This window comes from Ptychodera flava, chromosome 12, assembly GCF_041260155.1.
Source record: "Ptychodera flava strain L36383 chromosome 12, AS_Pfla_20210202, whole genome shotgun sequence".
NCBI lineage: Eukaryota > Metazoa > Hemichordata > Enteropneusta > Ptychoderidae > Ptychodera > Ptychodera flava.
The window spans coordinates 832,467-856,695 of NC_091939.1; the positions used below are offsets into that span (position 1 = coordinate 832,467).

A 24,229-nucleotide genomic window follows, 5' to 3' on the forward strand; every position below is an offset into this window, starting at 1 on the left:
CGATAGGTAAATTGAAATTGGCCAAAAATCTCAATATTTGCAATTTTGTCCCCTTAATATAATCAAATAAGCTATTTAATTTAGACAAACATAAAAATAATGATAAAATGAGACAGCTTTGCTAAACTTTGCGAATAATTTTATCCATTATTGGCGTACGACAGACTGGAAATCCTAAAACCCTGTCAGTGTTAATGCGTTGACGCCGCAAAGAACTCTGGGTACAATGGTGTCCACAAATGCATCTTTTGCCATCAGTCAATGTTTCATCAGCGCAAATTATATAGTGGTGGTCACTATTTTTGGCAGATACACCCATTTTTTCCGCAACATGATGTTACTTAGACATTAGTCATGTCTTCCAGAGGTAATAGAGTGGTGGAACGGCCAAGAATGGCCGATCACCACCACCAAGACACGAGGAAGTCTACCTCTTCGAGTGAGTTTTGGTGAAGAAAAAGCACATGTTTTTGTCATGTTTGTGTTTTGGCAAAGAGAAAGTGATGCACTTTGTGCTCCGTAATGACCTATCTGTATTTTCCCTCTCCTACAGGTATCAACGGTCTTAATGTACCAGGCGGTAGTCACGGAGAGAAGAAATTCAAAAGTTTCAAGCTTCTTGTTGATCCTTTGATCCGAAAGGGACAACAGAAGGTTTTGAGATACGACGGTGTTGTTCATGGGGTAAGATGAACATCTTTGCCACACCAACGGCTTTCCTCCGTCTTCAACCACGCAGTCGCCATGGGAACAGCCATCCATACTCCGAACTTTCATCGGACACAGGGAAAATATCGTAGTGTTGGAAAATATTGGAGATTTGCTGATGATGCAGAAATTGATCATTTTGGAGGCAAATTTGAATTACGGACATTCCAAACGCCCTGCTTCCCCTCCCGTGTTCATCCACCCACTAGCATTTGAAAGTTGTTGTTTTCTAAATTGAAACAATTTTCATTTCTGAAGTTTCTTTTTGTGCTCAATTTTTATTTTACAGCACCAGCACCAAGATCAAGTTGTAGTACGAGATCCAAGATCCAGATTCTCAAGCCGGTTATGGCCTCGCAAAGAAAAGGCAGATCTGCCAGTACCAAAATTAAAGGTATCATTTGCTGGTGTACAATCGGGTGAAGATAAAACAGTTATGAAAAACAGTTTCAATCATTTTTCTTTGGTGTTTTGTCAAAGGCAGTGATTGTAAAATGACCTTGATTACACTGTCTATGACCCTTCTTAAAAGTTTCTGAAAGGTCCACTCTAACGTAGTGGACGGAGGATACATAACTGTCCTTTTTCTAAAATGGACAGTTATGTTACTTCTGGTGACTTGATATCTTCTCAGTAGGAGAGAATTGAAAATATTCAAATGATTGTTTCAGCAGTGTGAATGATGGCTAATACTTCAGTCTGGGGAAAAGATTTCAATTTTGTTGCCATCTATTCTGGCTTATAATGCTATTTGTATAATCTTGCAAGTTTCATACTAGTAATGAACTGTCTTTAATCAGAGAATTGTGACACATTTGCTAACATACTCTTGAGTTACACAGATTTAACAGAGCTTATTTCAATGACAACTTGTTGAGAGATGTGATTTCAAACCACTTGTTGCTTTAAGCAATACATTTTGCTCGTTATAGGAAATCACTACTGTATAATTGTATTAGAAATAGCAGGGGTGAGCAAATAATTTTGGATCCACCAGCTTGTAGCCGACAAAGACCCCAACCCTACACCAAATCTACTGACAAGTCTTCACTGTAGACTCACAGTATTAGTTAGAATTTCATTTAACCCTTTTCCTGCCAGACAGTAATAACTGTATCACTTCCCCATCAGCCAAGTCAGTGAAAAGCGGTATTGAGCCAAAACATGACGTATTTTCACCCACTTGGCTTGGTATGTTATAGCATCTTTTGTCCAAAAAAAAATCAACTTTACAGTATTATGTTTTCAACAGCCTTCAAATGTACAGTATTATGTTAAAATACATCATATGGAATACGTTGTGTTTCATTAATTTTAACCATCTTGACCTGGTGGTGAAATATGGACTTGGCAGGAAAAGGGTTAAGGTAGAATGCACCTCGGGGACAGCTATTTGGACTCTTAACTTCTACAGTATTTTTTTGTCTACCGATTGTGAGGTCTTATGTTAAAGAGCATGGAGTAACTGAAGTATTTAGTGGATTATTTTGTGAAAATCAAAAAATGCAATTTTCTCCAAAGAGTTAACACAGGATGGGCAGCCATTTTGAATTTCAAGTGTCAGTAATTATTGGGATATTGTTTCTGTAGTACCAAATTTTGCAAGATGACTTAAATGCTTGATTTCTGAAGAGAATGATTTCTGTTTAAAAGTTTCATTTGAACAAAAGTTTCAGTACTTCAGTTTTCCAATGTGCATATTACTTTAAAAGCATAATGATGCAGCATTTCATTTGGCAAGCAAGTAAATTGCCAGTGAGTGACAATCGTATATTGTATTTCTAACTTGTTGCGTATTGTGAAAGCTCTATGGGACTGTCTATGAATTAGGCTGTAATTCAAATTAACAAAGAATAAACAAATTTACATAGTGTTTTGTCTTTACATAAGTATGCTACACCTGGATGAATGTCTGTTGTAAATCATCCACAGTTTGTAATGAATAGAAACAAAGATATAAAAACTGACATAAATACAGTTACTTAGGTAATTACTGTAAAAAATATACTTTTAGAGTTTAGCCTTTCAAAATTTCATTATAGTTTTTTTTCCAAAATCTAAGTTGTAATCGATATTTTTGTAAAATTTACAATGAGATAATGTGTGATTCTCTCAGATTGTCAGAGAAATCATTGAAAAAGATATTTCAATTTGCTTTTTTTACTATTTTGACAGCATGACCAGTATTACATTGGAGAGTTGCCGCCAAAAGAGATAACATTCTCCAATCTCAATGACAATATCAATACTGTGTTCCTTGAGGATATGTGCAAGAAGTTTGGAAGTGTTGAATCTTCCAAGATCTACTACCATCCTAAGACAAAGAAGCACCTTGGGCTTGCAAGGGTCAAGTTCACTTCTGTGTTTTCTGCAAAGCAAGCTGTTGTGAAGTTGAACAGGTCGTCTGTGATGGGAAATATTATCATTGTACAGATTGACACAGCAGGTGAGTCTTCAAATTCTTATAACTGAATGCATTATAAATTCATGACATGAAGCAGAATGAAAAGCAACTAGTACGTAAATTGCAATAAGAGTAACAAGACACTTTCAGAAATGAGGCAATGAAAGTATGTCGCAAAAGGCTCGTAAACAAGCAATTATTGTGAAGATCATTTTATTCAACAAATTACGACAATGAGATGAGACCCCACAAGTGGTTGGTCATTGAGATGAGACCCCACAAGTGGTTGGTCAGGGGTATTATTGTAGTATCTTTGTACCATTTTGATTTGTGATTTACAAATCTCAATTATAAATTCTATTAACCTCTATAATCCATATATTTTATTGCAATCAGTGTACCTCCAATTCACAATCACTTTTGAGTCAGAAATGAATTTCTTGAAATGTTATTGTGTCCAGCTTTGGTTGCATTGACTTGATTGATGTAACATTTCTGCACAAAGAACATATTTCTAAAGTTTACCGTAAAAACCCTATAAATTCAACCAAAGCCAAAATAATTTTTGTGGTCAAATTATCAGGGATTTTCAACTATTTTTGATAGTTCATAAGTGATATGCTTACCATCTTGGATGATTGAAACAGATAAAGGCGACTTTCCTGAAGTCCCGACTTAGACATTCTGTGCTGTACATTGTATTGTTCTGTGTATTTTATCGAAAATAAAATGTTTGAAACAGCGTGTCATGATTAGATGGTAGAATTATTAGAGATTGAGAAAAAGTCCCAATTTCCATCAATGGTCACACTGATAAAGGGTATAATAAAATTATGTTTTGAGGGAAAAATAGGGTGGTCAAATTAACCCTTTTCCTGCCAGACAGTAATGACTGTATCACTTCCCCATCAGCCAAGTCAGTAAAAAGCGGTATTGAGCCAAAACATGATGTATTTTCACCCACTTGGCTTGGTATGTTATAGCATCTTTTGTCCAAAAAAAATCAACTTTACAGTATTATGTTTTCAACAGCCTTCAAATGTACATTATTATATGTTAAAATACATCATATGGAATACATTTTGTTTCATTAATTTTAACCATCTTGACCTGGTGGTGAAATATGGACTTGGCAGGAAAAGCGTTAATAGAGTGGACAAATTAATAGGGTTTTCATGGTAAATGGTCAACTTGAAATCCAGGGTATAAAAGCTGTATTTATTTAATCTTTTCAATTGTTGTAGAGAACATTGAAAAATAAAGACTAGACTTCTAGCCTAAAAAGATTGGACTCCTATTGTAGACCCATTAACTCTTCTGCGTTGATACATTATCTCAAAGATCCCAGTAAAACTATCCTGGGCTGTCAATCAAGACAAGGTGTTTGGGAATGACTTAAAAAATGAACAAACAACTTCGATAGATTGTAGCTCAAATAAAGTTAAGTCATGCCTTACCTCAAAACAATTTGTAACAATTTGTTCATTGATTTCTTTCTGTCCAAATTTGAGCTTTATTATTGATCAATACCCTCTTGTATTACGTTTTGCTTTAATCAAGTAGCTAGTTTTCGGTATGGCTTGGGCCATTGTAGCGGGTAATTATGCTGATTTCAGACCAAGTTATCTGTGCTTCCTTTATTTAAGTTTTGTTTGATAAAGGATTGAGAATTGACTTGTGTAATGCTAATCATAATACATACCGGTAGTGTAAGAAGCTATTAATGATAAACTACGATATTTTAACTTTGATATTTCAAAATTATGTCCCTCATGTCGATTTGCAGTTGCAAAGACAAAAGTTGGCTACAATGTCGAATATACAGCATTGCATCAATCTAGATTTCTTAAATTAATTTAAATGAAGTTATATTGTCTTTTGTTTCTCAAACATATTCTGGAGTGATAAAATGAATTTCTCAACTTCCTATGTTAGCTTTCCACTACATATGTTGAAGAATCTGTGATATTTTGTGGAAATCCTCATCTAGCTCTGCATCACAAAATAACATTCATATGAATGGAACTCTAATGATTGAATTGAGGAATGAAGTACACAAAATTTTACTCCAGCTCTGTCAGTGTGTATGGTAATGGTTTTAATTTTGTATGTAAGTAGAACTCGGTGAAAATGCAGCACAACACAACATCAGAAAACAAACCCAAACTTGTGTTTTGCACAGTAGTGTTGTTGGTGTTGTTCTTGTCATGCAAGAATTTATCAGCTAGGTAAAAATGCCCCAAAATTTATTTTGTACAATACTGTTACAAATTATAATAATAACAAGAGTTGACTGACAGGCAAATCTTTGGAGTTGAGCTCACTACATTGCTAAAAGTGAATCTGACTTTTCTGTTTCAGGAAAAGAATGTGAGCAAATGTTTGAGTGTCTTGTAAATGACAAACCCAAACCATCGGCATCAGCATCTGCACCAAATGATCCACGGAATAAGTCAAGAATTCCACCAGCCAAGAAATCTACCACTCCTGAACTTCATAGAGGCAGTCTTGATCAACGACGAAGTCAGAACAATGTTGGAAGAAGTTTTCAAAGTCAACAGTTTGGTTCAAATAATGACGGTTTTACTCCTCAGAGTTCAGATTCTGGCTACAGCACACATACTGCATTTTCTACGGAATTTTTGAGCCCCATGCCTCAAAACATGGAAGGTAATTTTAGGGGGACTGGAATGCCTTCTACTTATGGGTACGGTGGTACGCCTTCATCTGAGTCTGGTTACAGAACCCATAATGTCAGCCATTCGTATGAGGGCAATCAATCAATGCAAGGCTACACAGGCAATTCTGCGTATGTGCCAAATTTTGCACAATCACAGAGACAACCGCCACCACCACCACCACCAAGCCAGCCTCAACAACCCTCAATACCAATGATCAAAGACTACCAGGGTCAGTATCAGCAGCCACAGGTTACTCCATACCAACACCAGCAAAGCCAGTATCAACCACTGCCACCTCCTGCACCCCCTACCACCACACCATATCCATCACAAAGTCAAGGCCAAGTGGAACAGCTACCTACAAGTCAGGCTACCCAGTATCAACAAACTCAAGCCCAACAAAAGAAACAAAAACCTGCCAAACTAGTGCTGTCTCCAAAAGAAGAGAAAAATTCAAACTCTGATCCATCACCATCTCCGGATTCATCAGGATACAGAAGTTTGGATTCCCGGATTGATATGTTGCTCAAACAGACCAGGGGTAAAAGTGCATTTAGTGAGTTGCCATTGGTCTCAGACAATTCAGATGAAGAGAATCTAAAATCACCCAAAGTTGCAACACCACCTCCACCCCCACCACCACCCATACCTGTAGAGCCATCGTTACCTCCACAAATCCCTCAGACAATAACCCCAACTCCCCCTCCCCCAGTTCATTTACTACCCCCTCCTCCATTACCACCTGCACCAGTGCCAATACCCAGCAAAGCAGTGCCCATGCCCAGCAAAGTAGTGCCAATACCAAGCAAACCAGCTGAAAAGTCCCTGACAGAGAGACTATTGGAACTCAGTCAGACCTCGCCAAGTACTTACCGCTCTCCAAGTGAGCCAAAGTGGGAAAAACGTAGACATTCTGGTGACAGACTTTCAAACTTGTACAGTGAAAGCCCTAAACGAACACCAGTAATCAGTGAAGATGTTGATAGCCGGGATAGCTTTGGACAAGTCAGCTATTCAGGAACTCCACACTCTGAGTTTGAGAACACACCAAGTATAAGTAAGTTGAATGAAGAAGATAGCAGGTCATCGACACCTGGAATACAAATCAGTGTAAAAGAAGAGACAAGGATGAGTCAGGTATGATATCTTTTCTCTTACATCAAAAATTAAGTCCGTTTACAACAGCATACCAGAGGTACATGTAATACACCTATACGGTACAATGGTGTCTCTACTAACCGAGACACACTAAACATAATTTCTAAATTTTACAAATTCATTCATCTCTGCTGGCCAGTGGTGATTATTCCAGCTTGAAACTTTCACTTTTTGTGGAACAGGTCTATAAATCATGATTGGTAGGCACTGTCATGTGATTGAAAATGGCCCTTGAATAGCCAAACACATTATTATCAATTATTGTGGTTGTAAAATGGCCGATTATTTTCAATTATTATTTCACATTTGAAGTCCAATGTTTGCTATTAAAAATAACAATAGCCTAATTTTTTTCATTTTGAAAATTCTACCATCAGATCATGACCTGATCAGGTACAATAATTGTCAAGATTGGTGTTACTTGAATACTTGCACACCTTTGATTTTACATTCTTTGTGTCTGTGGAGTATCTTCACTTTTTCAATCATTCTGTTTGCAGGAAGAGACCTCCGATAAGAAATCAATCACGGACAGTGTTGAAATGGACATATCAGATGATGATGATAAGATGAGTCTCTCTCCAATCAGTGATGAAACTACTCTTCAAGTTAATGAACCTCCACCGATAGCACTATCAGCCAATTCTGTGCAAATACCGCCCTCTGCTGCAATGCCGCCTTTGCCGTTCAATCCTTCATTTCCGCCGCCAAATTTCTCCGTTCCTCCACCTGGTTTTCCGCCAGCACCATCAACATCAAGTGGAAAACCAATGGACAATGTGACTCAACCACCGCCACCACTCATGTCAATCAGTGTACCTCCACCAACCAGTGCACCACCACCAACACAGGGTACATTTCCACCTCCTCCAGCTTCAATACCTCCCCCACAGGCTCCGATGCCAGGCTTTCCCGGACAAATTCCCAATGCCGGATATCAAAGTAATTACAACACCATGTATCCATCACCGGATATGCTAATTAGGATGGGTCTATGGAGGCCTGGAATGCCAGTACCAATGCCATCGACACCAAACTTTTCAACCAGTTTACCATGGCCACCTGTTATGCCACCAACACATCAACAGCCACCACCACAGACGACGCCATTTGATCAGACACAACCTGTGTTTCCCTTCCCAACCTTTGACCCTACAGTGCCGCCTCCTGGCTATACAGAAGTCAAGAAGGACCCAAATCAAGAGGTTGTGAACAGTGTGTTACAGAAAGTTGTGGAAGGACTGAAACAGATCATGAACAAAGATTTGTGTAAGAAAATGGTTGAGTCATCAGCTTTTAAAGCTCTTGAAACATGGTGGGACAAGAACGAAGAACAAGCTAAGGTATAAACTGCACATTGAACCCTTTCACCACCATGGTTTAACCCAAAATCCATTGTTATCAATGGTTAATGTTGACCTGTTTACAGGGAATAAGGGGTGAACAGGTTAAACACAATTAATTTTGTGTCGGTTAAAGGGACAAAGTCAGCCATTTTTCATGAATTATCTTTGATGCGAGATACTACCTATATTGTTTGACATGTTGAAAGATATTGAATGAATGGATGACCATGCATATATTTTACCCCGGTTTTAGACACGATAAACGAAACCATTGTGAAAATGAATTAATGGTCATAACCAGTAATTCATTTTTGTTGTGGTTTCATTGATCATGTCTAAAACTGGGGTCGAATATATGCATGGTCACCCATTCATTCAGTATCTTTCAACATGTCAAACAATATAAGTAATATCTTGTATCAAACAAAAGTCATGAAAAATGGCTGACTTTGTCCCTTTAAGGAAACTAGTCCTTATAACTTGAATAGTAATATTCAAAAAGCTTGAATATATCTTAAAAGTGTTACCTCATATTTCTTAGTTAGGAGGCAGTACACCTCATCCTGCCAAGTTTATATATCACTTGAACATTTGAAAGCCCATAAAACATAGATAGAACATATATTGTGAATATAATTTTTACTGACATAACCTGTCATAACAGACATATTCAGGAGGTGAAAATACATGAAGGTTTCGGTTCTACACAATTTTACTAACATTGCACATGACAAGTAACTGGCCTGGCAGAAAAGGGATAGCAGTAATTTCTTTCAAAATTTTGAAAATTTTTGAATATTTAAAGAATTTTGGAGTGAAAAAGCAGGTGAACTGAGCTCACCAATGCAGACTCTAAAACACTACTGCAAGCCGCAAGCCTTGCTACCGCTGCTTGATATATAATCTGTAGACTTTTTACAAAATCACAGTGAGTCCCGTTAAATCAGTTGGCCATCATTGCTGTCTAATTGTGTCTTTGCTGATAGGTTGTTAGTCCATTAAGATACTTGATCAAATGATTTCTCTCTTCAGCAACCAAGCTTAAAGTCAGAATTAGCTGATGGAAGATCAGGAACCCTAGCCAGGGAGAAGACACTGCCAATAATTACAACTGCAGCATGGGGTGGTGCAGCTATGAGAGACTTTGGGATGGAAAATATGGGATTAGGTCTGGGACTCCGGGCTACTATGCCCAGAATGCCATCATTCAAGGTAAGACTGTGACGTTATCATCTCAAAGATTTTGAAGTTCAGTTCAGATTTTAAGCTTTTGACTACGTCTAACTGTTTACATTGTATAAGAAAATGGTAACGTCATTGCAGGGAAAGCTTAGTGTATCTGCTTCACAATGTACTGGAGCTGTGACAGAATGAGCATTGACACAATATGGTGTGTGTATTCTGATCCTCAGCCGTGAGACTTGCTTGCTTAACTTGTCAAACGAACTTGTGTAACTGTATTTGTGTTGTAATGAAGTAGAAAAATCAAGCGATGTTGTCAGCTTAAACCGCTTTAGTGCTGCCGTAATAAGAGGCACTCAAATCTCTGTCTGTCGTTTGTTGAATGAACAGAACCTTTTCTGATAGCAACGCACATAGCAACTACAATGAAATAACTCAGAAATGGACACAGAAGTCTGTAACTAGGGAAAGCATGCCAAAACTTGATACAACATCTTATTGCACATATGTTTACAACCACAATAATTGCAATTGATTTGGTTTATATGTTAGTTTATATTGTGTGGACAAAGTAATGAAACTTCTTACAGATTGCCCACTAATCTTTGCTTTGCATTCTATAATTTTGTGATACAGTTAAAACGTAAGCCATCAGTGACTGCCGCTGATGAAGAAGAAGAGGATGAAAGCCGTGGAAATAAGAGAGCAAGACCATCCACGCCATCCATCATGGATGATTCTGATTCAGAACGGGAAAAGGATACATCGGATGTTGCCAGTCAGTTATCAGACTTGTCAGGAATATCGCCACGGAAGAGAAGACATAGTCTGGTCAGTGATGATGATGATGACAAAGATGTTGACTCAGAAATGGAAGGTAAATGTTTTATCATTAAAAGTGTGTCAGATATGCCACAATACGAAAAACGGTACGCCACAATATGAGAAACTGTGTGTCAGATATGCCACAGTGCTAGAAACTGTGTGTCAGATATGCCACAATGCTATAAACTGTGTGTCAGATATGCCACAATGCTAGAAACTATGTGTCAGATATGCCACCATGCTAAAAACTGTGTGTCAGATATGCCACAATGCTAAAAACTGTGTCAGATATGCCACAATGCTATAAGCTGTGTCAGATATGCCACCATGCTAGAAACTGTGTGTCAGATATGCCACCATGCTAGAAACTGTGTGTCAGATATGCCACAATGCAAAAAACTATGTGTCAGATATGCCACAATGCTAAAAACTGTGTGTCAGATATGCCACAATGCTAGAAACTGTGTGTCAGATATGCTACAATTCTATAAACTGTGTGTCAGATATGCCACAATGCTAGAAACTATGTGTCAGATATGCCACCATGCTAAAAACTGTGTGTCAGATATGCCACAATGTAAAAACTGTGTGTCAGATATGCCACAATGCTAAAAACTGTGTCAGATATGCCACAATGCTGTAAGCTGTGTCAGATATGCCACCATGCTAGAAACTGTGTGTCAGATATGCCACAATGCTAGAAACTGTGTGTCAGATATGCCACAATGCAAAAAACTGTGTGTCAGATATGCCACAATGCTAAAAACTGTGTCAGATATGCCACAATGCTAGATATTGTCAGATATGCCACAATGCTAGAAACTGTGTGTCAGATATGCCACAATGCTAGAAACTGTCAGATATGCCACAATGCTAGAAACTGTGTCAAATATGCTACAATGCTGGAAAATATCAATGTCTTCATCAAGTGAAGTTTCTTTGAAGTGTAAAGCAATTCTGTGCTGAGTTACGAAAATGGCCAAGAAGTAATAAGTTTTTTAAAGAATTTCTCAAATGTTAGGCTTGACAAGTTACAAAACTATGGGTGTTCTGCCTCAGAGAAACATTATCTATAAGATCTTTTATGAAGTGAAATCAAGTTTTACCATGCTAGGAAATCAAGATTTATTTATCAGACTTCCAAGTCACTAAGATATGCTACTTTCTTTTTTCACATTCAATGTATTGTTTCAGATCAAGAGAGTAAGGCAAGTGACAGTGAGAGTTCTGATGAAGAATCTGAATCTGAAGAGTCAGCTGAAAGCAGTTCAGCATACGACAGTTCATCAGACTCAGAGGATTCTGAGGAAGATGAAGATGATGAGGAGGTAGACATTGAGAAGAAAGATGTGAAAGTGGCTGAAGAAAAGGAAGTTGTTACCAAGGCTGTCTCGGAAACTACTGATAAGGCTATCATCAAGTAGGTATCACATGTTCGGTTCGGTATTTGTTTGTCGGCAATATTTGCAACAAAGTTAACAAATTACCTTTCATACCTTTGATTGTATATATAATTTGTTTTTTGATTTTTAATATTATTCAGTTTTCAGTATCAGCTTCTAAGGTTTGCTGTATTGCAGCTTTCACATTCAGAATTTCTCATCTTTCAAAATGTTTTCATCAATGTAATGCAAATCATTTAAGCAGATTGCATTATGTCCAAACAGCAACTTGCACATACTGTCATTGTTCAAAAGTCACAGAAGTGTTAAATGTAAACTGATGAAAAACCAAGTGTCATTCATGAAATATAATTTAAAAGTATCATGCGCCTCTAAACTGAAAGACTTTAACTTCTGCTCAAATTTTCCTCCAGGAAACTTTGAACCATTCTCTTTCAAAATGGAAAATTAAAGTCAAGAGTTAAGGTGCAAATTTCTGTATTAGACAAAGAAATTCCTGATGTTTACTGACCATTTGAAATTAAAAATGGGCTCTGTCCAAGTTGACTCTATGGGGAAATTGAAAATGGGCTCTGTCCAAGTTGACTCTATGGGGAAATTGAAAATGGGCTCTGTCCAAGCTGACTCTATGGGGAAATTGAACATGGGCTCTGTCCAAACTTACTCAATGGGGAAATTGAAAGTGGGCTCTGTCCAAGTTGACTCTATTGGGAAATTCAAAATTGGCTCTGTCCAAGCTGACTCTATGGGGAAATTGAACATGGGCTCTGTCCAAACTTACTCAATGGGGAAATTGAAAATGGGCTCTGTCCAAGTTGACTTTATGGGGAAATTCAAAATTGGCTCTGTCCAAGCTGACTCTATGGGGAAATTGAACATGGGCTTTGTCCAAGCTGACTCTATGGGGAAAATTCAGTTCTTGCTTGACACAAACACAAGATAGTGAAAACGGCATTTACTCCACAAACATTAAGATGTATTCACACAAGCAGTAGATTAGTAAAGTATTGAGAAAACTGGAAGTGTGAATATCTATCTGCTTCCAATTTGCGTTCTACTCAATAGAACATTGAACCAATCTACATACAGATTTGACCACTCTAACTATGTCCCTGGTATATCATGTAATACACATATTTATAATAACAGAATACCCTTGTAACATACAAAAACAATAACATCTCTTATTTTCTCTGTGGTTAAGAACTTACCTGTGATCATTTTGCCTAAAATTTCAGTGAAACTGACGTGACAGTTGACAAAGTTGATGTTAGAGAAGTGGAGGAAAAGACAGAAACAGAATCTATAGAAGATGTCATTGAAACAGAGACACCATCCAAAGAGGACACCCCAGATAAAAGGTAACACAAGTCATAGCTGCTGTAAAGTTGTAGTTGTATTTCATTAAATCCTACATAAATTATTTTGATGGCAGATTTACTGGTTTGATAGTTATCACCTTGCAAATGTAGAGTTAATGTCTAATAGTCTTACTTCTGTTACTCTAACATTCTCAGTGGATGTGAAAAATTCAGCATAATAACATTCAGTACATATGCACATTTTATGCTTTCATCAAAAAATCACTGGTCCCATCTGAAAGTATTTGAAATGTTGTCTATCATTTTCACTTGTCAGTCATTTTGTGATGTACATGCATAATGTCAGCAGTGTTTGATTTTCTTATATTAGACAGATCATTTAATCAATTGAAATCAAAAAGTTTTCAATAACTCTTCTTTCACTAGTGAAATTACCCAAATGTTACCTTTTTGTGATTAGTTCATTACTGAGTTTTAGATTTTCACTCAAGTCAGGCATACCATAATAGTTTTGTAAAGTATTATTGATAATTACTAGTTTAAAATATAGTTGCTGGTTTTCAGTATTCATTCAATCATTTTCCCTCTCTCTCTCGGTTTTAGCTCATTAAAGTTAGAAATCGGTGTCAAACGAGAGCCTGACATAGTGGTTGAAATGATAAGCCCTGCTGAAGAAAGTAAAGAAGTGCCTCAATTTGATGAAGTTATGAAGAGAAAGGAAAATGAAATTCAGACTTTGGATTCTGTGGAAGATTCATTGAAGGAATCCGTGGAATATTTGCCCTCTAAGGATATTGAGGAGCAAGACACCAGTGTTTCCAGGGCAACTGATAATAAGGATGAGACATTTAAGGAGGAAGTTGCTGAGAGACCAATTGCTAGTATATCTGACAACAAAGCAGCTAACAAGACTGAACAATCATCAATGTTGTTGGAAATTCTCACAAGGCCGTCATCACTAAGGCCTGCAGAAAGTGCATCTCTGCAGGAACCCCCTCGCCCTGCCACTGTGACGCAGGAACCCCCTCACCCTGCCACTATGACAAAGGAGCCCCCTCACCCTGCTACTGTGACGCAGGAACTCCCTACCGACCTAATGAAGGAACCTCCTCCTGTAACAAGGATAGAGGTTGAACCTTTCCAGATTCCTGTTCCCAGGATGGTTATTCCAGGACAGGGAAGTGTTCCGGTAACAATGGAATCACAAATCAGTCCGATACACATGCCTTCACAGTCACCAATCCATGTTGGACAATTAACAAGCCCATTACAGGGACCTCCATTGACACCAGGTCACACAGTTCCAGGAACTCCACAAAGACATCCAATCTTACAAGGTCCATCGTTATTGAGTCCTGTATTCAGACCGGAAATGCAATATAGACCCAGTATAAGTCCAGGTCTTGGCCCTCCAACTACGCCAGGCAGTGTCTTACTAAGCCCTCGGCCAGGACCTCCAACTACTCCAGGCAGTGTCTTACTAAGCCCTCGGCCAGGACCTCCAACTACTCCAGGCAGTGTCTTACTAAGCCCTCTGCCAAGACCTCAAATACAGACTCCCAGCATGCAGGCTAGTGAACCATTACTTAGCCCGGTGACACCGCCAATGATTCTGTCACCGTTAGATTCACAGCCTCCTCCAACACCAACTGGACACATAAGGGGACCTCTTGATCTGTTATGTGAAGCAGCTGAGCTGCAGGCAGCCAAATTGCCGGTGTCACCGAGGACTAGTACACAGACTGTGACACCAGAAATTCAAATTGACAGGGTATCACCGGTGTTAAGTGATGATTCAGAAAGGACTGAGGAAGCTTCTGAAACAGAGGAAGCTTTAGCTAGAGAAGCTGCTGAAGTTTTGATTTGTTCAAAACACGATAGACAAGATAGATCATCAGTGCCAGCTGTTCCTGTAAGTCACAACCTCAGTGTTCTGCATTGCTTGAAAAAACACAGAGGGGCAGCCAATTTACGTAACAATGCTTAATTTGTATATTCTTTAGTTTGTGAAAATGTCCAAAAACAGAGAAGTGGCCCATCCCTAAAAATCTCTTTGTGGAGAACCCTGAATCTATAAGGAAAAAAATGTTGAATTCATTCAGTTACACATACTAAATTCTTCTTATCTGTGATGTTGCCCATATGTGTTTGTTTTTCTTATGGCATCAAAAACTCTGAAATGATTTGAGACTGCTTTGAAAATGTGCTTCTTTGTTAGAAAATATGAATGTTTGACATTCAGTCATATTGGTTGATTAAATCACAATCTTTCTGTTGTTTTATATTGCATCTAGCTACTTGTGTAAATCTTTGATTTAATGTTACATACAGCTGTACATACAATGAGACAAGATAATATCAGTTTAAGGTGGACATCTTTGTCATAATATTACAGCTGTAGAGATACATTACACCAGTTTATTTAAGTATGGTGATTAAAAATGATCAAAAGAAAAGCGGATGACAATACATTACTTTCACAGCTGACAAGTCTTTGATCATTTAGTTTCTGAAATACTGAGACTTGTGAAAAGTGTAGAGTGGCAGTGTGTCCGATAGTAAGATGACAGTAATTCTATTTGATATTTGTGTTGCAGGATCATCTCTATGCACTTCCTCCAATGCACAACTATGCCCTGCCGCCACCCAGGTCACCAACACCGCCACCGCAGTCCAAGGAAATTGACAAAGCTGTAGAGTTCATGTTCCTTGAACACAGCTACAGCCTAAGACCTCCTCCGTCACCATCACCACCATCTCCAAAGAAAGAAGCATCACCGATACCGTCCCCTAAGAAAGTAGCACTGCCACAGAAAGACATTGCCGTCAGTGAAATGCCGGCCCAACCTGAAGAACAACAGGAAAAGGAGGAACCTAAGAAGAAGGAAAAGAAAATTAAGAAAAAGAAACCAAAAAAGGAGGTTGTTGTTGTACCAGAAGTTGTTGAGGAAGTGAAAGAGACACCGAGTGAAACTGAAAAAGTTGTGTTTTCTCCACGAGATCCATACGCAGAATTTGCAATATTGTACAGTGTACTCAATGATGGTGTGGATTTGGAAGATGCCAAATATCTCAGGAGTTGTTATGAAGCATTGCTTAATAACAGTCAAGATTCATGGTTGAATTATACACACTGGGTCTATCATCCAGATATCCTTTACACAATATCAATGGTCAATACGTTCTGTAGTTGAATCTTTGTGCTGTGAAATTGTGTCTTCTTTTTCATGGTTGTAACAGAGTCAAGGAGCAATACTCTGGCTTTGTTTTATCAACAAATTAAAACATTTGACACCATTTCAGTGTTATATCTATCCAAATTGCCATTTCTCACAATTAGAGTTATTTCTGTAACTGTGTGCTGATGTTGTCCATCTTATACACCAGGATATACTGTATACTTGCAAACATACCCACATATATTTCTATCAAAACTGAAATTATGTCTTGATGTGTTTATGATTTTGATCATAATTCAGATGAGACACAACCCATTTTATTCATAAATTTGTTAAATCATACAAAGTTGAACCAAAATTCTACAGGCAGTAGTGTACATACAGTCTGTATGCCATGAATTAAAAGTTACTTCAACTTTTAATCTTATCAAAATTTGCAGAAGTAATCCAAAGTTGCACACATATAAAAATGTTGTCAGTAAAATCTCTTTTAAAGCAGAATAGAAAAATGAATGTGTGTATGTGATAAATCCTTGACTTTTACCACTAACCAAAATACCAGACCCTCACAAGAAAAAGAAGAAAAGTGAAGAGACAACACGAGAACATTCAACGGGTTGTGCAAGAAGTGATGGCTACTACAAGATTTCTATTAAAGAGAAGAGAAAATACCTGAAGGCCAGACAAGCTCCTCTTAGTGTTGACATCGAAGGAACACTTGAGGTAAATTACAAAGGAGATATGTTTTCCTTTGTATAATGCTCTCACCCCTGTTTCCTCTATTTGGTTTAGCCCATCCTTCTACAAACCCAGTGGATTAGACAAAAATTGGATGGTGGAAGAGATAAGTTTCAGTGTTTCTAGTTCAACCAATATACAGGATTCCTAGAATTACAATGCAGCCAGATAACATGTTCATACACTTCAAAGTATTGTTATGAGAATTTTCTGACGGAAACAGTTTTCTTTGCTGTTGAACAAAATTAATGAAAAAAATGCTATATGTCATGTGCTTGACCCATGTAAAACCTCTCACGCCAACATTTTTGTTGAGTGGACATTGAAAGTTTTATTTCAACTCTGCAACAGTCAAACATCAGTACACAATATGTAACTGAATTTTTTTTAACACGTCTCAAATAAACGTGAATAAGAGATAATTGAACATAGAAGACCTACACTTAGGAAAGTACCAGGATATGAGCTCAGAAAGGGGCCATGATAATGGCCCATTTATAAATCACTCTGTGAAGGTCATAATAATATCATCTTGTGTCATTTGTAGGATGCAAGTAAGTTAATGACAGAAAAAGCCAAACAGCAAGCACAGCTGACCCGTGAAGCAAGATCAAATCAAAGAAGGTTATTGTCTTCACTTGGTCAAACTGAAATGAGTGATCTCTTGAAATTCAATCAACTTAAGGTAAGTCATTTAGTCACTCTTATGCTCTTTGTCTCTCTGTGTGCAATATGATATAATTGCCATGTTACACACTCTTGTATCTCCCAATACAATCTGTTATTGCTATGTTACACACTCTGTCTCTCCCAATGCATTCCGTTATTGCCATGTTACACACTCTGTCTCTCCCAATGCATTCCGTTATTGCCATGTCACACACTCTGTCTCTCCCAATGCATTCCGTTATTGCCATGTCACACACTCTGTCTCTCCCAATGCATTCCGTTATTGCCATGTCACACACTCTGTCTCTCCCAATGCATTCCGTTATTGCCATGTTACACACTCTGTCTCTCCCAATGCATTCCGTTATCGCCATGTTACACACTCTGTCTCTCCCAATGCAATCTGATATAATTGCCATGTAACACACTCTGTCTCTCCCCATGCATTCCATTATTGCCATGTTACACACTCTGTCTCTCCCAATGCATTCCGTTATTGCCATGTTACACACTCTGTCTCTCCCAATGCATTCCGTTATTGCCATGTTACACACTCTGTCTCTCCCAATGCATTCCGTTATTGCCATGTTACACACTCTGTCTCTCCCAATGCATTCCATTATTGCCATGTTACACACTCTGTCTCTCCCAATGCATTCCATTATTGCCATGTTGCACACTCTGTCTCTCCCAATGCAATCCGTTATTGCCATGTTACACACTCTGTCTCTCCCAATGCAATCCGTTATTGCCAAGTTACACACTCTGTCTCTCCCAATGCATTCCGTTATTGCCATGTTACACACTCTGTCTCTCCCAATGCAATCCGTTATTGCCATGTTACACACTCTGTCTCTCCCAATGCATTCCGTTATTGCCATTTTACACACTCTGTCTCTCCCAATGCAATCCGTTATTGCCATGTTACACACTCTGTCTCTCCCAATGCAATCCGTTATTGCCATGTTACACACACTGTCTCTCCCAATGCATTCCGTTATTGCCATGTTACACACTCTGTCTCTCCCAATGCAATCCGTTATTGCCATGTTACACACACTGTCTCTCCCAATGCATTCCATTATTGCCATGTTACACACTCTGTCTCTCCCAATGCATTCCGTTATTGCCATGTTACACACTCTGTCTCTCCCAATGCAATCCGTTATTGCCATGTTACACACTCTGTCTCTCCCAATGCATTCCGTTATTGCCATGTTACACACTCTGTCTCTCCCAATGCAATCCGTTATTGCCATGTTACACACTCTGTCTCTCCCAATGCATTCCATTATTGCCATGTTGCACACTCTGTCTCTCCCAATGCATTCCGTTATTGCCATGTTACACAATCTGTCTCTCCCAATGCAATCCGTTATTGCCATGTTACACACTCTGTCTCTCCCAATGCATTCCATTATTGCCATGTTGCACTCTCTGTCTCTCCCAATGCGATCCGTTATTGCCATGTTACACACACTGTCTCTCCCAATGCATTCCGTTATTGCCATGTTACACACTCTGTCTCTCCCAATGCATTCCGTTATTGCCATGTTACACACTCTGTCTCTCCCAATGCATTCCGTTATTGCCATGTTACACACTCTGTCTCTCCCAATGCATTCCATTATTGCCATGTTACACACTCTGTCTCTCCCAATGCATTCCATTATTGCCATGTTGCACACTGTCTCTCCCAATGCAATCCGTTATTGCCATGTTACACACTCTGTCTCTCCCAATGCATTCCGTTATTGCCATGTTACACACTCTGTCTCTCTCAATGCATTCCGTTATTGCCATGTTACACACTCTGTCTCTCCCAATGCATTCCATTATTGCCATGTTGCACACTCTGTCTCTCCCAATGCATTCCGTTATTGCCATGTTACACACTCTGTCTCTCCCAATGCATTCCATTATTGCCATGTTACACACTCTGTCTCTCCCAATGCATTCCGTTATTGCTATGTTACACACTCTGTCTCTCCCAATGCATTCCATTATTGCCATGTTACACACTCTGTCTCTCCCAATGCAATCCGTTATTGCCATGTTACACTCTCTGTCTCTCCCAATGCAATCCGTTATTGCCATGTTACACACACTGTCTCTCCCAATGCATTCCATTATTGCCATGTTACACACTCTGTCTCTCCCAATGCATTCCGTTATTGCTATGTTACACACTCTGTCTCTCCCAATGCATTCCGTTATTGCCATGTTACACACTCTGTCTCTCCCAATGCATTCCGTTATTGCCATGTTACACACTCTGTCTCTCCCAATGCATTCCGTTATTGCCATGTTACACACTCTGTCTCTCCCAATGCATTCCGTTATTGCCATGTTACACACTCTGTCTCTCCCAATGCATTCCGTTATTGCCATGTTACACACTCTGTCTCTCCCAATGCATTCCGTTATTGCCATGTTACACACTCTGTCTCTCCCAATGCATTCCGTTATTGCCATGTTACACACTCTGTCTCTCCCAATGCATTCCATTATTGCCATGTTACACACTCTGTCTCTCCCAATGCAATCCGTTATTGCCATGCTACACACTCTGTCTCTCCCAATGCAATCCGTTATTGCCATGTCCAGTGTGATGTTTTGTTTATGACTGATTAACCATGGACCTATTTCTGTTACAGTATCGTAAGAAGCAACTGAAATTCTCCAAGAGTGACATCCACAACTGGGGTCTGTTTGCATTGGAACCCATAGCAGCTGATGAAATGGTGGTGGAATACGTTGGACAAGTGGTACGTCAGGTCATCGCTGAAGAACGAGAGAAGAGATATGAAAAGATGGGCATTGGTAGCAGTTATCTGTTCCGAGTGGATGAACATGACGTCATTGATGCTACCAAATGTGGAAATTTTGCCAGATTTATCAACCACAGTTGTAACGTAAGTCAGTCATTAAGAAACGTAACTTATCTATGTCTGGGTTTAGTTCTTAGCCAGAGGGAGCGATGTCACAAAATGATAGGTAACATTTTGGCCAGAAAATAGAATCAATTGCTTGACTAAGTTTTCAAACTTTACGTGTAATGCTGAACTTCTCTACAAGATGTGTTTCTTTCATGATGTGCTGTGTCATCATTGGATCAAAGTAACATGTTTCATTTACTTCAGAGTTTTGGTCAAAGACAGTAACCTGGTAACTGTTACCATGGTTTCCAGATCTCTTTGCTGGACTAGCCATCTGATAAATCACTGCATTATAGTTGTAGGGTAGTAGAAATGGAAATAATGAAGGTCTGAAACCATTTTATGATCATTGACCTTTGCAAAATAAACCTGAATTATCACATTCAGTGAGTTTTTCCTTGTAACTCTTTGTTTCTTGTTAATAAGTGTTATGGACAGGTTGGTAACACACAGACAGGGAAATAGCAACACCAATAGGGTGATAGTAATATAGACTGATTTGATAGCAACACAGACGGGTTGATAGAAACACAGATGGGTTGATAGAAACACCAATATAGTGCTAGAAACAAATGGTTTGATAGCAACACAGAAAAGGTGGTAGCATCACATACAAGGTTGATGTAGTCTTAAATAAGTTAAATCAACACACATATTTAAAGTTCATTTCCATGACTCATGTTAGTTTTCCTTATCTTTTTTACAGCCTAACTGTTATGCCAAGATTATAACTGTAGATTCTGACAAGAAGATTGTCATCTACTCCAAGCAACCAATCAAAGCTGGTGAGGAGATCACATATGACTACAAATTCCCAATTGAAGAAGATAAAATACCTTGCTTGTGTAATGGACCTCAATGCCGTGGCTATCTCAACTAATTATTGACCCTCATGTGGTGGACACGGCTCTCCAAGAATTGACATAATATCATCATTGTGATGACCTCAATTGTTAATCTCAGGTTTTCTGCTCATGAGATAACCCCTGTTGAACCAATATTTTGGAATCTCCTTCCACGATTCACATAGCAGGACGGCACATTGCATTGTGTAGCAGGGAGTGCAGGAACATTGCTGCATCACAAATCTGTCTTGACATCTGCTTTTGACAGTTCTGATATGTCAACCAATTTGAAAACAGGGAAGCTGGGAATCCTGATGATAATCCGAAATCTTAGAAGCTTTGGAAAACACACAAAGGATGATTCCATCTTTGAGAATGTCAATTCCACCACCAAATCAGGGACTATGGTCATTTTGCTGTTTTTATGTACAGTTGTACATTTTGAAAATATTGAGGAAAAAAAGTACATTCCAATGTTTATTCTTATGTAGTTGCTGACACTGAACTCTTTATGTTGAATTTTGCAGTTCACTAAGCAGTATTAGAAGTAGTGTAAGATTTAATACAAACAGACAATATTGACTTCTGTTAGTGTGGAAAAATCCAGAGTCTATAAAAATCTTGTTTATTATAAAAACTGAACATAGTAAATTTTTATTGCAGCAGAATCTTACTGCTGCTGAGAATTACTTCTGTAAAAAAGCAAACATTCATAGTTTTGTAAATAGAGTCGTAGAGACAGCCTGTTTTTGGTGAAAAAGTTATTTTTTTGTTATTTCTTCAGTCAAGATCATGGGTTTTTTGCTCATTTAAATGCAAGTTTGTACAGTTTTATGAAAGAGACTTATTGAGACTACAGTGTCAACAATCTCACAAAGCATTGTCGTCTGTCTGAATCTTATCAAGTTAGTCGATACATTATTAATTCCAAGAAATCTGTCACCAAAAAAATTTCCATTTGCTTGTCTGCACTGGTTTTGCATAACTGATATGCATTATGGATAGCCACTGTTTGCTACAACCAATCAGATCACTTATTCAACAATAGGGATCAGGTGACCTGTTATACCCGGTCATGTCCTTATTTGGTGTTTTGACAGCCATCATTGAAAATTACTGGTTGGCTTACATGTCATGGCAAGTAGGTGTACATCATAAGGTCAGAGTTGTTTTATTTTCTGGCCTGTTTTGATTTGATATCTGCCTATATCAATACATTTTGATAAATTGTTTATTTTTGAGCTGTGTTAGAATATCTGGTTGTTTGTAAGTTAGTTGTTTCATCAGACATGGTATTGAGGCTCATTTGAGTCGTGGATAGGATATCTGAGTTTATGACCTGAAAGTTATTGACAGAGTGTGGCTAGGTTCAGGAACACCAACTGTAACAATGATGACATACAACCATACAATGAGTGTGTCCACGGTCCCTCCGTGGACACACTCATTGTATGAGTGAGGGACCGTGGTGTGTCCAATGAGTGAGTGTCTGCAAAGACACCAACAACAGAATTAAGACAGCTGTTAACAAAATATCTGCAGTCAGTTACAATACATTTAGCCGTGGAATAGCATTGTCACCGTATAAAATATCAGACCATTGTTCATATGTACAAACATGGTTTGTATTTTTCTACAGTCTGAGATAGTTTATGACAAGTCATGAGACATCTTGCTTTCAAACAACCAATTATTGTCAAATCATATTCATATCAGTAACTTTGTACAAAAAATGCAACTTCTGCTCCGTATACCGGTACACTGAGCAGGGCTTTATAACCTATGTCCTGAGCTATTTTGTGTATGGTATTGTCCAAAATATGGCATTGAGTAACTTCAAAATAGTGTCACAAAGTTCATATGGCAAAGAATCATTGAAAATTATTCAGACGATCTACAAACAATAACAACAACATTATTCTTGCACTGTTGGTTTTATTACAGCCTCTTGATTGTACTCAGTTGATTTCAATATCAGAGAATGCGTTGGCCATGTCGTGAACAATCAACTTCAGAAACAAGTTTCCCTGAATCCAAGGATAAGTAACGTGACAAATTGATTCATATTCAGATAATTAATGACAGTTATTGGTTGCATTGTTGCTATGGTTGCACAATGGATATGTTACAAATAAGCTAGCAATTTAAACCAAGAGACATGTCATATTGTTGATAAAACTTTACATGCTGCCACACAGATATATGCATGCACCAGTATGGCTGCCAGATATTTTTATGTCAATTGAAAAAATTGTGCAGATGAGAGAGACCACCTAGTGTTACTTGGTAGCTCCATTTGTACAGAGCATCAAAGATGTTAAACATTTATGGGATAAATATCTTGATATGATACAGCAATGAAATAACAATGTCAGAGTGTCACAATGGGTCACTGAGTTCCTGTATTGGATAACATTGTATACACCGGATTGAATATACACAGTCTTCTAGTCATTGCCGACAATACCCTCTTAAGTGTACAGTTTATGTCTAGGATAAAACAAATATGTGGTCACTGAAGAGAATGTATCTGACAACAGTTTACAGTGTTGCTCTGAGTATCTGAAGTAACAGCAACAAAGCAGTTATTCTTTGACAGTTTGCCAGCAATATCAGCAGTCAATCTAAAAATCACTGTTTGTAAATATGACAATTTTTTTGACTTCTCAATTTTGGAATTCACCAAATGCCTGGAATATTCTGTCACTTCAATAGTCTTGTGTAGATTTAATGAAACTATTCATGTCCAGATGATGTATTATTTAATTTTTTTGTAAGATGTATAAAGGGTACTTTTCCAAAAAGTTTGCACGAGTAAAGTTTGGTCTGT

General features: G+C 38.2%; 1 protein-coding gene across 3 annotated transcripts; it reads left to right on the forward strand.

Moving 5' to 3' along the window:
* Positions 1-212: 212 nt before the first annotated feature.
* Positions 213-24,218, forward strand: LOC139144649 (histone-lysine N-methyltransferase SETD1B-like). Of its 3 annotated transcripts, none has more exons than XM_070715359.1 (17): positions 213-439; positions 554-684; positions 998-1,102; positions 2,884-3,154; positions 5,474-6,930; positions 7,452-8,294; positions 9,330-9,509; positions 10,116-10,356; positions 11,499-11,724; positions 12,946-13,068; positions 13,633-14,483; positions 14,529-14,941; positions 15,627-16,179; positions 16,756-16,931; positions 17,494-17,631; positions 20,273-20,530; positions 21,261-24,218. In XM_070715359.1, the coding sequence occupies exons 1-17, from the start codon at positions 355-357 to the stop codon at positions 21,432-21,434; spliced, it is 6,225 nt and encodes a 2,074-aa protein (XP_070571460.1). In that variant the 5' UTR covers positions 213-354; the 3' UTR covers positions 21,435-24,218. The 3 variants fall into 3 exon arrangements, with proteins under 3 accessions (XP_070571460.1, XP_070571461.1, XP_070571459.1); XM_070715360.1 differs by having other exon boundaries at positions 13,633-14,438; XM_070715358.1 differs by having other exon boundaries at positions 13,633-14,941.
* The last annotated feature ends 11 nt before the right edge of the window (positions 24,219-24,229 follow it).